The sequence below is a fragment of the Apteryx mantelli genome, chromosome 3 (assembly GCF_036417845.1).
Source record: "Apteryx mantelli isolate bAptMan1 chromosome 3, bAptMan1.hap1, whole genome shotgun sequence".
Taxonomy (NCBI): domain Eukaryota; kingdom Metazoa; phylum Chordata; class Aves; order Apterygiformes; family Apterygidae; genus Apteryx; species Apteryx mantelli.
Window position 1 is genome coordinate 122,109,273 of NC_089980.1, and position 15,039 is coordinate 122,124,311.

At 34.9% G+C, this 15,039-nt stretch overlaps 1 protein-coding gene and 1 long non-coding RNA gene across 2 annotated transcripts in view; both read right to left on the reverse strand.

Annotated features, from left to right (window-relative positions):
- LOC136991604 (uncharacterized) lies at positions 1-5,135 on the reverse strand. The gene is made up of 2 exons (XR_010883837.1): positions 3,003-5,135; positions 1-2,922 (listed from the first exon to the last, which is right to left on the reverse strand). It is a non-coding gene; the product is annotated as an uncharacterized lncRNA (long non-coding RNA).
- Positions 5,136-6,424: 1,289 nt separating this feature from the next.
- MBOAT2 (membrane bound O-acyltransferase domain containing 2) overlaps positions 6,425-15,039 on the reverse strand; it is a 92,287-nt gene continuing 83,672 nt past the window's right edge. Inside the window, exons 11-13 of the mRNA XM_067294268.1 lie at positions 11,671-11,803; positions 7,300-7,451; positions 6,425-6,700 (exon numbers count right to left, since the gene is read on the reverse strand). Coding sequence (XP_067150369.1) covers positions 6,478-6,700; positions 7,300-7,451; positions 11,671-11,803 — 508 coding nt within the window. The 3' untranslated portion in view covers positions 6,425-6,477. The remainder of the gene's footprint in view (positions 6,701-7,299; positions 7,452-11,670; positions 11,804-15,039) is intronic.

Genomic DNA, 15,039 nt, shown 5'->3' on the forward strand with positions numbered 1-15,039 from the left:
TTCAAAGTTTTTTTTCAACTACAGTTTAATCAGATTTAAAGACACAAATTAGAAAAAAACATTTATAGGCAAGTTAAAAACACCTTTAAAACATAACAGCAAGCTGCTTCTGCAGCAATGCTGAGACAAATTAGAAATAAGTAATTATTAAAATATCACAATCACAGTGTAACTAACAGTGGTATTTTAATTTTACCATACACCAACACTTAGTTTATGGATCTGTTGAAAAATAACACTTTTTAAAAAATATATATTTTGGAATAATAAAAATGAAATTCACTGACAATGCATTATATTCTGAACCAGGAAAGGCAAATTGAGGAATACTGTCGCTATCCACTTTTAGGGGTGTTTTCTCATCTTAACAAATGGGTATTTGGAGGCATAACTACTTCTGCATTGAGGTAAAACTATTCCTTTGAATGTGTAACCAAGGCAGGAAAGAACAAAGTTCCATATTTTAAATTCTTAAATTGAATAACTTATTACAACATCTTTGAATAACGCTATATTTTACCCATCTTACACTAGTTTTCAATCAATACATTTTGAACGTTGTGTTCTAACTGATCTAGAATACATCTGAGGTCTGGGATTTAAGGATAACTACCTAGTTACTATTGTATCATTTTTGACACCTTTGTCACAGTAAGACACATCAGAAGATTCTTCATAGAAATAGTCAATATCACTGGACAAAAAAAGGTAAGAAGACAAAGAAAAGGTGTTAAGAGAAACAATAAACACATCAAAAGGCAAAATATGTGTAGGCAAATACTCCCTTTCTTCAACTTATTGTGACAAAAGTTTGTCGCACTTTTAATACGTAGTGTTGCACTATTCTGATTGCCAGTCTCTAGGCACCCCGTTTCGCTATTTTTTTTTGTCTCGTATTACATCTTCACAGTTTGGAAGGAAGTTAATAGCCTAATTCAGACTAAAGCATGGACCACGGCTATCTGTTCATACTAGATGTTGTAGTGAAATCTAAATTCCAACCCGGGGTATTTTTCCCCTCAGAGAATGAAAGTAAGATTAAAGAAGTGTTTGAAGGAAAAGGTTTCTCTTACTGAGAAGTTGGTCTGCAATAAGGTACTAGGACTGACTCATATAAAAAGTTTTCTCTGAAAGTAGCCCTGCATAGTTTCCAACTCAGATTTCAGTAATATACCTGAAGTCAAATTATATCTTCATAGCATGCTGCAGAAAATCCTGGAAGGGCTGGTTTTGCAATAAACTGAAAGAAGCGCTTCACTCTCTTCTTAAAATGTAACCTACAGGTTCTGTTTTCACTTTAGGAAACAGAAAGCTTAGCACTCTAAGAACAGAACTGATTTCAGTAAATATAGCGTACAACTGGAGGGCTCAAAGCTAGTCTCATGTAAATATTGATATGGCCTATTTTAAATATATTTATGCATACTATAGGCAACTACAGTTCCTCAATCCATGAAGTTTACACTATGCTTATATGGATATGCACATGAATCCAGGCAATTTAAAAATGTTTAAAATACAAAAGCAGGTGCAAGTCACAAGACACAGAGCTAACACAGAAGAGAATTAAGTGGCAAAATTTGCTTTTGCACATTTCTGTAACTGCAAGGTGAGCAAAATTGCTTTTTAAATATTATTTAACAGGATGAAAATTGTTCCAGCTGATAATTAGGTTTTGTTAGAAATATACAAAAAATTCACCTCAAACATGTTTTTAAGAAATTAAAAATAGTAAAAATATTTTTATTTTTTACCTTAATAAACAACTGTTGCAATATTTGCAATGGTAAGATTGTACGGTGACTTTGCAGATGCCTGGATTTCATGACCTTTTATCAAGTGCCTAGGTTAAAACTGCAATACACTTCAAAAATCCAGGTAGACCTAGCTAAGAGCAGCTGCAGCCTGGGTCACAAGCAAGCAGGAAACTTCTCTGTCAAGTTCTGCACGTAATATTGCCAAATCAGCAATGACTATGAGGAGGATAAAGGCCAGGACAGTACAACTAGCTTAGGTCCAGACAGATCTGGAAATGTAATGAGAGTAGGCTCAATTCAGTAGAGCCTCTGTTTAGATACTTAATTCAGCATAGCACCTAAGTGCTTGTTTAACTTCAAGCATTTATAGCCAATTGATTTTTGAACAGGACTTAAAAAAACCCCCAAAACTGCTGAATATTACTGGACTTAAATAAATACATAAAGGCTAATCATGTACTTAAATGCCATGATGAATCAGCACTGAATATATGCATATTTTTGTATCTAGAGTCTTCATATTAAAATTCTGAAAGGTATTTCCTTCTGATTTGTAACACTGATCACTTTTCAAAATTAATGACACTATTTCCAAATTTTCCTTTTAAAACAAAACTACAGAAACCTGATTTCAGAATTCAATGAGAATTGGAAAGTGAGAGATAAGAGCAAGGGAAATGAAAGCCTAAATTATTGCAAATGGTACTTTTCTTTATCTTTTCAAGGCGAGTTTGTAGAGCTGAGCATGTGAAAGTCTGTATGTAAGCATCAGTGACACATTTGCATGCAATCATGGAGGATATATTTGACCATGTATTTAAACAAATATACAATTTTGTCTGCAAAGCTTCTGAGAGACAATCCAGAAGCTGTTGAAATTACTTTTGACATGAATTTGATAGGAGGCCAGGATCTTGTAATGGTGTTTGCAAAAACAGATCTCATCTACATCAGAAGTTTTACCACTAACTGGATCAGTGTCAGTAAAGGGGCACAACTACTCTGTGTGCATCCTGTCATACACACATAATAGTGTTTATACTTGTATTATTCATTCCCATAGGGTAGAGGGAACAAGTTATGTATGTGTAAAATTCTTTTAATAAATAATATACTATACCGGTAAAACATCACGAGTCATGATATCAAACAAGTCAGTGTAGAGCTGGGGATATACCAAGATCTCTTTGTAAAGTATTCTCATTAAAATATGATTTGTCATCAAGAGCATATTAAAATGCATACCAATATTTTTATACAGTAATAGGTTTCAAATTGTCACCTATTACTGAAATCTTGTGGATGTGGCAGCTTAAGGAATGTCTGTGGAAGAATAACGTTTCTGAATAAGAAGGGCATATATGCAACTGTAAAGCCAACAGAGCCTTCTCTATCACAACAGTAGTAGGCACCACTGAAACTATTATTTAAATATATAATATAGATATCTTTCATTAATACAGAAACATAAAAAATTAAAAATAGTAAGCATACAGCTACTATGAGGGTGACTACATTTAGTAACTAACATTAACACATTAAGTGCCTGGAAGAATCGTTCACAATAGGCAAATACCTGCAAAGCAGCATAAAGTTATGAAGGATATGTTATATTGACTTTTCAGAGAGTGCTGAACTGGAATACAATAAAGACTTTTCACCTTTTAGATGTACATTAGTTAATAAGAGAAAAAAAAAATATTTAAAACCAGGTTACCTTCATGTCCAAAACATTTCTAAGAAATTTACTTTCTAATATTTTTTTCAGTAATAGTAAGTCACCAACATCCTTTCAAATCCAATATTATGAAATTACACATATAAAAACTAAAAATTATCTGAAGCATGAGGGCTGCTTGTTCTTGATTTTTTCATTGAATGGATTAAAAGGATTCAGTGCAACATTTTCATTTGTCATAGCAAGGCAGATAACTAGCAAAGCAGAAGGAAAACAACAAAAACACAATGACTAAGACCAGAGTGCTGCCATTAAACAAACAAAAAACAAAAAACCCAAAATATAACTCTCTCCATAGTCACAATAGATAACTGATTTGCATGAAGAGCAGATTTTGGTTCAGAGTATTTTTATATTTAGCAATGACATTTAAAGCATAAATTCTAGGACACTACACTTCAGAAGAAATTCTGTGCAGAACTAATGGAATTAATTGTCATAATTTTCTAAAGCTGTAATGTTTTAAGGGGCTCAAATCATGAAGAAAAAATAATTGTAATGCATGCAGAAACCATCACGCCCAACTTCGAAACCTGTATTTTGCTACTAGTGCCCAACTAAAGCAGGTACAGATTTTCTTAACTGTTTTAACTTCCTCTTATACAAGAATTTTAAACAAAACTATATGTGAATTCACTCAGACGGAAGTACTGAATACTTCTCTAACTTAACTCTGTTTGCTTTTTGCGAGCGCTTACAACTGCTCTTGTATTTCATTTTTAAGAATCAAATCGCCTCATCACACACATTGGTACCCATGCCAAAACAAGGGTACCAGAATATTAATGGAAAAAAACAATACATTAGATGTTGTACTAGCATCCAAAAATGCTTGTTCTGGTAGAAATGTAGACTGCACCAACAAGGAAGAGGGATTTAAGTTCAACAGTAACAAATGCTGAAAGCATCAACCCCAAATCTACTCATCCATCCAGAAATGGGCAATTCTATTCCTTATTTAAAGCAAGTGTCCCTTCAAGAACAGAAGGTGGAAAATGTCTTTCCTGATTCTATATCTAATAAGGATAAATAAGCATAAACAAACTAGTGTGCTCTTACTTATAAGCAATGGAAAAAGACAAAAATGCCTTTTCAAAAAGGCGTATAATGACAACTGCAACTCCATTCAAGGAGAGGTCTACATGTGTAATTAAAGTAAGGATTTACAAATCAGATTATTTTCTTCTGAAGATCATCGGTTTTCATGACTGCCATATTAGCATCCCTGCTCAGCAAAACAGAGACTCATCTGCTCCCACTGCATTCTCACTCCCACTTTCCTAAGTAGTTTAATTAGTGCTAACCTATCATGGCAAGGAAACACCTCTGACCTGACTTAGGATTTGGTTCTTTAGAGAGTTAGCCCAGAGAAGTCTTGTGACTATTTTTGCAGGACAATGTCCCCAAAACTGAGGACTATCACTGCAGTTCTACAAATATTAAGAATATTCACCCCACTAGTGCTATCAGATATCTGATCAAAAGTCTTTAAGATTCAAAATATTTCCTCATGATAAAGTTTTTCTCATTCATTTGTAGGTTATTAATCAACAAGTTACAAAATATTGCCAGGGAAAAATAATGCATCAATTTTAAAGCTAAAATAACATGTGGATAAACAGTTTGTATTTACTAAAAAAAAAAAAAAGTAATATGAAAATACAGAATATAAGCAATTAAAGTCTAGCCCTTTAACACAGTACTCTAGCAGGGACCATCACCACAAAAATGGTCTGGAATAGATATAATCACTGCATTATCCCCTTGACATATTTCCATAATTAAAATTCAGTCAGATATTCTCTTTTTTTTCCTCTATTTACCTACAAATGTGATGTGAACTTTGCATCTGAAATTCTAGGTTAAAGAAAAAGCTTTTCCGCAAATTCACATATTTCTTTGGATAAAGGGCCATCAGTTATCAAGCATACAAAACTTGGTTATCAGTAATTTCCTGTTTTATTATCTATGAGCTCAAGGTAATTTGGCTATTTTTATGTGTAAGCATCATCAGCTAACTACTGCATGCCTGAAACTTCAAAATGACTTTAAGTATTAAAAAGTCATTATTTGTAAAATAGCTCCATTCTAGAATAAGGATTTCTGGTATTTAAGGGTAAAAAAGCACTTTTCACTGAAAGCCTGGTGCTTGCACATTGTCTTTTTCTGTGTCCTATGGCTGCCTTTCCTTCTCTAGCTGCAAAGTCCACTTAGTGGTATTTTATATTGTTTTTATTTTAAAGTAAAAGAAACCTACATTAGAGCTATCAAGCTCTGGAAAAGGTGAACCTTCAGTTTTGTTTTTTAATCCATTCAAAAGGACTTGTGTAATTAGAATCTTTATCAAAGAAACCTACATATAATTTGGCATTGGTAATGTTTACAGTTCTGTAGTGTACTGCAACAGTTTGAGATACTTTAAGAAAACCCTCCAAATACTGAGATGCTTATTGCAATTCCCTTTTAAAGATTCAAAAATCTTCTAATGACTTTCCACTTCATATTTTTATCTTCTTTATAGCATTTAGTATTATATATGCATTCCACATAAAATCAAACTTGAAAATACCATTTAGAAACAATATTTCAGTAAATAGAGGGTTTAAGGCAAGTCATTTGGAAAAAATAATTTCCATTTGTTAACCCTAGATTGACACAATTTTATTCCACCCCATCAGTGCCTTGGGATACACAACGTACATTCAGCAAAGGGCACACATATGACCCTATGGACATACGTTGCAAGTCCTGAGTGCCCATTGAAATAATGGTAATATCTTCATATAAGGCGTGACCCACAGGGACATGGCATGGGAGGGGTTAATTTGTTTTGTTTCCAGTCTTGCTATTGTACGTGATTTTTCTAGGTAATGCATTCTTTTCTTACTAAACATCTTTGCAAACAAATACAAACCCCTTTAAAAGGTGCTAAAAATGGGTTTCTGAAAACATACAAAATATATTCATCATAGTATTTCTCAATCACTGTTTTAGTGCTTGATATCTGCAGGTTATTTCTTGTTTCTGACTGAAACTATTATTTGTTGTGGAATAACTGTTCTTTTGCAAAACATTTTCTTCTTCTAGTTTTTTGGACCACATGGACTGGATGCTTTCATGCTTTTTACTTCCTTTTTGAGTTCTTTTCAATGGAAATACCAACAACACCAGGACGCTGGCAATATGAAGACAGAAATAGCAGGAGCTAAAAAATAAACAAAAATGATAATTCAGTAAAACTCCAACCGCTCTTACAGGATGCTTAAATAAATTGTCGAAACCTACTTGCATATGATAGATTGCATGTAAGAAATTTGCATCAGTAAGACATTAATATTTCCTTTCTTTTAAAGTAGTAATGGGAAAAAAAGAAATAAAATCTTCCCTCACGGTATTTAGTGCTTTACAAAGATGATAATATATTTCTATTATCAGTACCAGAAGCGAGTGAAGGGAAACCTGCTTTGAACTATTTACTTTTTAATAAGAGTTACTTTTAGGATGCCATTTTCTTGTCTTATTATAAAGCAGGTCAAGGGCATAGAGTAATCTCAAATGCGTCCCCCCCCCCTTTTTTTCTTTTTTTCCTTCAGGAAAAAATAAGCCTATTACAGTAGGAAAACAAAAGCACTTTGATTTCTTAAACACAACAGAAACTGTGCTCAAGTGCTGGAATAGAAAGACAGTTCGCTCAACTAACAAATATTTAATTATCACTAAAACGACTTCAGAAATCTTGTGCAACAGAAAATATTTGCCTTTAAGTTAAAGAAAAGAACAAGGAAACAGGTAAAATGTGCTTACCTGTAAAAGGTGAAAGAGGGTTTTACAGAGAGCAGTACAAATGGCACAACTGTGTAACTTATTGCTACTTGAGTTGCCATCCACGTTACAATATCATAACATAGTTTAACAGTAGGAGATTCAACAAAGTAGTGTCTGATATTGTTTCTTATCTAAAAAAAGCAGGTAAGAATAAGTTAGATTAGGTGAATTGAAACGCTACAGTTTGGACAAGTACCTTTGAACCATTCCAAAATAAATTAACTTCAATAACAATCAGTTCATATTCTCTCCCTGCCTTTTCAAATAGTATGCTTTATCCAGCACAGGAATTAAAGTAAATTAATGTGTACACACCCACACCCACAGTGGATACTTCCAGTATAAATCCAGTCCAACTTTAGACTTCCTATCTGAATGTAGCAGACATTCCATCAAGTGATTCTGCAAACATATATTTTTGTAGTAATTGAAAACCAGAATGCTTCTGCTGAAAGCTTCTATATGGTAAGCCATTTTCATATACTTGCTAATAGGATATATTTTAGAACAGGTAGGGTATAAATCAGAATATTTAAAATAATCAATTTTAATGACATATTTCAGGATTCTTAGTAACAACTAATATCAAGTGAAACTATTCTAAAAAAACTCAAATCATTTCCTATGTTGAGTTTTCTTTTGTTCATAAAATTCTGTTCTAATAATGGAATACCGACAGTATTAAAAAACCCCAAACCCATGCAGGTTTGGGTTCAATTTTATATAAGACTGTGCATCAGAAAGACACCAATAGATTTTGCCCCTGCTTCCTTTATGTGACCAAGGATGGCAGTTCAGTTAGTCTTATTCAATCTCTCATCCTCCCTCTTCTGTCACAAAACAAACATTGCATGGCCCTCATTTAAGTAAAAACTATCTTCACATCTCACTGTTTGTATTCCCAGTTTTTTCCTACTGTCTTCTCCTTTCTATTTCTAAGCTTGTGAACATATTGAAGGTTCTCAAAATGCCCAACTACCTAAGTTATATTTGAAGATGGCCAAACCCCAGGGTCTTCACTCAGTCCTCATTCATTTTACTAATTGGAATTTGTTGACACTGATATAATTTCTGATATTCAGAAAGCTCATCTTCTATCAACTTTCATTACTTATAATACCAATTTTTCTAACATTCCAATCAATCCCCTGATCCACTGCATCTTCCTTCCACTTAAACATTTAACAGAGTCATCCAAGATGTCTAAACTCTTCTTAGAATATTTAAGTTTCTTCCTTTTCCTTTCCCTTCCCCTCTTGCCCTCAGACTTGTAGCTAGAAATCCCATCCAGGCTCTGTCAGGTATTTTGGTTTCTGAACCATCCAATTCTCCTGGGACTGCCTTGACAAATAAAACATTGCTCTCACTATGCACCTTCAGAACAATCATTTTCCTTGCTTCTTCTGATTAAATCATAATTCTCTATTTCAGAATCTCCCTCTGCTCCACAGAAAAGGATGTAAACTTAACCCATACACCACACTACCACCTTTTAGGTCATTCTAGTTTAGCCTAAAAAGGCTAATATTAAAAAAATGGAGTTATTGACTTGCATTTGGCTGTGTTAACACATTAGCCTCTGTCATGAATTAGCCTAATTTTCTCTCAAAACTGTTTTTCCAGTTTTATCTATCATTCATAGGAGAAAATAATGCCCATGTGATTTTTTTCCTTCAAAACCCTCCACAAGACTTGTTTCTAAGAAGTTAATAATAAAACACTTCACGTTAATCAGACCGGAAATATCCTGAAACTGTCACTTGACACTAAACTAACAATTGCAGTCTGCAGCCCTGTTTTTTCCTGTTATAGACACTGATTCTTTGTAGCAGTGACTTTTGATGCACTTCTGTAATGCATGTCTACTTATCATGCATGGCGAACATAATTTCTTTTGAGCTGTTAGAAATTAGCCCAATACAAGTAAGGGTGAGGTACTTAAAATGAAGCTAGAAAAACAGAGTAAATACGTAAACTCAATTTAAAATGCAAAATGAACAAGATATCATAGTGAAGAACTAGCCCATTGGAACCTGTACTTTGAAACATCCTTTTTTTTTTTTTTTTTTTTTTTTTCCCAGTTTGCCCTCCCAATGCCTACATGAACTCCCAACATAGTCAACGGAGGTCTGATCAACACAGTTAGGGGAACCTAAAGAGGAACTCACTGACAAGTCAAAACATGTTTAATTCACCCTTTTTATAGCTTTTTATCACAAATGCGACTTTCCAATCATCTGGCATTGAGATAGTCTTCTCTGAAAAGTTGCACACCAAAGTACACAGTTTAGCTATTTCACCCTTGAGTTCCTTTACAACTCTTGGATGAGTACTGTCTGGTTTAAAGATCTGTTGCTGTTTATTTTGTTAATTTGTTCTGTGACCTTCAATAGATAACTCAAGTTTGAGACAGAACCTCTAATATGACTTCACTAAAGAAGCATCTTAAATAGCAATGTCACCAGCCTCCTTATCATATGAATTAATTTAGTCTTTCCTCTAAAGCCTCATCTTTTTCAACAGCTCCTATACTCTCTTGATCATCTACTGGCTCTACAGACTCTGACAAGGTCCCTGCTCCTGAAAAAATAAAGATTTTTAAGATTGAGGTGGGGGGAAATTAACTACTGTTCTCGATGGAAAGTTGTTCCACCAACCACTCCTGTTATTGCTCCCCACCAAAATGTATACAAAGCTAGCTCATGCTGATTTTTCTGATTTTTTTTTTTTTGGTTACATTGTAGAATATTACCCTTTTCTTTTGCCCTTCTTACCCATATTCCTCCTCTGAGCCTTTTTTTAGTTAAACTAAATAAGTTAAGGCATTCTAGCTACATAAAACATATCCTTCATCCTACTATCTGTCATCTTCCCCCATTTTCTCCTATGGACATATACATGAATGCCCGAGTTCATGAGTTCTGTAAAACTTGGGTGAACTTTTACAGAATTTCCTGTGTAGAAATCTAGTAGTTTAGGACTCAAAGGATCACATTTAAAATAAATCCATAATTGTCCCTAGTAAACACCTGATTATGAAATGTGTAACGATTAAAGGGAGTAAAATTAGTTGAATACATGCTTAGGCATGACATGAGAGGACTGAGGTGATAAGGGTTGCTGAACTTTGCAGGATTAACAAAGGCTAGTAGAGTTAAACTATAAACATGGTAAAATATCTCTTTAACATACTTTATCAGTTAATATTAAGTACCTGTTCATACAAAAACTAAACAGCTTCTTATTTAACATCCTATTGATTTGACAGATATGAAATCTGAATACAATGCAGCTTACTAGTGAAGCCCAGGATGAAGTGCAGGGAGGAGTCCAATTTACAGGACTCGCATTGCTGAGAGAATGCAACAACTTTTATTTGTGAAGCCTCCCTGGACCTTGGCTTTTGCATCAGTCCCCTGGCTAATAAATGTGAACAGTCAACTGTGGTAGAATCTGGAAAGGAGAAGGGAACTATGCCTATCATGAAGAAAGGAGTCAATGCTATCAAACAAGGATAACACCCAAATCTTTGTAAAGAAAGAAGAGGAGCACGTTTTATTACTGTTAGTAAGAATCTATAACAATTGAAGTACCACCTTCCCCTTCCTAGCTATTTTAGCAACAGAGAAATCTGCTCCATTTCTCATTCTCCTGGTTATTTCAATGGAAGAGGGGTCTGTTATTCTGCTCCTAGCCATCATCTAATTTTTTGGTCCTCTTCCCCCTTGAGTAACCTGCCTCTGTTCTTACTCAGCTTTCTCAAGCAGTATTATAAGAGCTTTGACAAATTTACTCAGCCAATGTCGAGCAAGTAAAGAGTTAACAGGACTGCTTCTGAATAGCAGCTGCAACATTTTGTTAATATTACTACATAGGTACTTGGCAAATTTGGGGTAGTAACTGCACTAGAGATGTTTATCTGCTAGTTGAGATGAAACATATTTTAGTTAGCATCTTTAGAACAGTATTGGATAGAAACTAGGGACAGGGGAGGGACTCTATAAATATATAGCATGGACCCTCAAATTTTAAGCTCCTGGTCATCAGTGATAATGCTTTTTCAAAACAATCTTAGGTGACATTACCCTGTTCAGCATGGCATAATACCTGATCAGTTAATAGAGAGGAAAAGCTTCCATAAGAGATATCCCAAAAAGATATTATAGTCTGTGTACAGTCTTGCTTATTCCTACTGATCAGCCCCTCCTTATCATTAATCATTCCTACTGCTCTCATAACTAAAGAAGTAAACAACAGTATCAGAGACTGTTTGTGTGTCAACTATAAAGCAGAATGTGATCAATTTTCATTAAAAAAAATACTTATTTAAGATACTTGGTTGGTACTTACAGCTCGTGCTGCTAGTGTCATTAGTATTCCTGTTAAAAATGTTAAATAATATCCTGGGTATACCCCATGCCAGATGGCAGAAAGAATGAAGGTTTGGATCGTTGGGCTGAAGGTGGCTCGCTCATAGCACACTCTAGCAAGTCAAAGACAATTCAATATAAATTAACATGACAGATAGAAGATTACCAACATCTTACCTGTTATCATTTATATATTTACATTTCTAGCATCTGGTATCTCTAACATACCATTTGCAATGCAATTACAGTGAACTATGTATTAAATAATACCATTACATTATGACTCATAAAAAAATACTTCAAGTTATTCACAGATTCAGATTTAACCTTCAGTGCTAACCCATGTTCAATGCCATCATTTATGTATTCATTTATAATGAAGTGATACAGAAACATCCAAAGATAGGTGTTGGTGCTAATAAGGGATCTTGAGCCATCCAAGAATGTCTTTGAAAAGCTACACTGGAAGGCACAGACTATCCAGCAAACTCTTGCAATGAGTCAGATATTTATTTCATAAAATGAAAGCAATGTATGGGAGAAGGGAAAAAGTAACAACTGCCTTCAATTCTGAATAATAGAGAGACTATAGTTTAAAATATGTCTGTGTAGGGCAATTGGGTGAGCATGATGATAATGAAATGATAGTTAATGACTCTAGGGATGTGAATGTATCAAATCAGGAAAATGCTGAATTTTGCTGTTTAAAAATTGAGACTCAAAAATAAATAGGCAAGGTCTTAGAGACAGGAATTCTAGAAGGAAGAAGGGAAAAGGAGTTAAAGAAAGGTGGTAGTTTTCTAAAAGACAACATTAAATGACACAATGACAAACCATCATGATGTGGAAGAATGATAGGAAGCATGGTAAGGTCCTGATATGGCTTCATCAAGAGTTCTTTAATGATCTGAAAACCAAAAAGCAGTAGAAAACATGGAAACAGATGCACATGAAAGTGAAGTAAAAATAAACAGCAAGAGCATGCATGAACACGACTAAGGCTAATACACAAAATGACTTCTAACTAACAGAGGCCATAGACATCAATATGCAAAATGTTTTATAAACACATACCAAGTAACAGAAAGACAGAGGAGAATGCAGGTTCATTATTCAAAGAGGAAGACAACTTAATGAAACAGCTGAAATATTCAATATCTACTTTACTACAACTTCCATATATTCAAAAGATTGTTGAGACCAATTGATATGGTAAATGTTAAGGAGCAGAAGGTAAAAAGACAGGATCTGATTTGGGAAAGAACAAAAGTATTCTGCTAAACTTGTTGTATTCCAGTCGAGAAGGCTGGTAAATTTTATCTTAGAGTTCTTCAGTGCGGGGTACCTGCATAGCTCCCTCCCTTGCCAAATGGCCTGGCTAACAACACATGCTAAGATAAGGATGTGGACCCAGAAAGAGTGAGCAAGCGGTGTGTGCATGTGCACAATACACAAAACTGTCAGAGGTTGTTTGCCCAGAACAGATCATATTGAAGAGGAAGACAACCATCAGCCAAATTAAACAGTAACAAGGAAATTTCAAGGAGACTTTTGAAACAAAGAATGTGTTAGCCTGAAAAGAAGTATAAAAGAAACATGAAAATTTGTAAGAAGCCAGGGAGAGACCTTGGAGTGGCAACAGTAGTAGTCAAAACCTGGTTTGACACTGCCACAAGTCCCCGCGCCAGCATCACGACATGACCTCTGCCTAGGCTGAGACAGAGCATCCTCCCGGGCGGACACAGCGAGCAGTCTGCAGCCAGCCAGCGGGCTGTCCATGCAGGACGTACTACATCAGGAGCCCGAATGTGAACTCAGAGCATGCTTTCTAATTGACCTGTGAACCAGCAGGTCCCCCATAAAGCTGAACAGATGTACATCTCCACAGGAGGTGTCTACAAGTAGGGGACCCCCACTTCCAGAAGGAACTGTGTGCTTGTAGCCCACGTGTCCTCTCTCTGTGTATGAGGGGAACAGAGGTGGGAAGTGCATGCAAGTGTGTGCACACGTGTGCATATTTACATGCTTGCAAGTGCTATTAAAACTTCTCAGGATTAGTTATAGAAGGGTGTTTAAAACTTTGTTTAATAAACCACAATACTAGACATTTAAAAAATGTTATCTGTTGCAGTACTGATATTAAAACTGAATTTATAATTAACTGCCAATCAGTGACCTATGTCTCATTAATAAATCAGTAAACCAGTTCAGTCCCAATTTGTTTTTACCCTGCAAAGCATGCAGGAACTAACAAAGCTCACTGAACTAAACAAATTTCAGCCATATCAACCCAAGTTAGAGAACAAGATATCTAGTAGGAGAGAAGAAAAAAATGCCAAAGAATTAAAAGTAAACTTAAAAACCCGTCCATGGATTTGTCAGTGATAAGTCCTGTTGAAACATTTCCTTGATACTCCTAAAAGCAATTCAAGGAAATATGGTCATCACAACAGGCTGAGAAACCCTATTCAAATATAGCTTACCCATGATTTGCTCTAGAAGTGGGAAGATGCATCAACTGTTCAGCAGAGGACTGTCTTTGGTCTGGTTCTATACTTCCATTACTAGCTTGGATGGTAGACTTAAAAGTACGCTTCCCCCTCTCTTTCATCCCTTGCCACTTTCTTTTCTTTTTGGGGGGGAGGGGGAAGGGGGATGAGAGATTGGTATTTTTTTTCTTAGCAGATATAGGACTAGAATTCAAAACAAACTTAACAGACTGAATGATGTTCCAAAAATCAACAAGATGGAATGAAGCCCAAAGTCTAAAACACCTAGGAAGTAACCTCAAATGGAAGATACAAAACTAAGTATGTAGTGTTACTGAAAAAGTATATCTGAGCATGAATATGAATCAACAAGACGAAAAACTGAGCATCAGCTGAATAGGAGTCAACAATAGACTGCTGGGCAAAAAAGACAGACACAATATTGTGAGGTATTAGCAAGCATATTATCTAAAGAAAAAGAAGGTAATTAATCCACTCAAATCATCCACCCAGACTGCAACAAGCCAGGAAGAGATTTTGGAGATCTTAGGAGAAGTACGCTACATCCACTGTAAGAAGATAAGAAATCTGGAAAGAAGCCAGGAGAGAGCAATAAGAACTACAGAGGTTTTGCAAATATGACCAAAGACAAATGGAATTAGATGTCTTGTTTGGAAAAAAGAATGAACAGGCTGAGGGGGAAAAAGAACAGCTTCTCAATCAGGAAATATTATCACAATGATATATATTGTTGATACATGCTACCATGTAAATATCTATTTTAACTTATTACAGTAATACTTTTGAATTGCTATATTTTGTGATCTACATTAAATATTTATTAAATTTCTTTATGATGT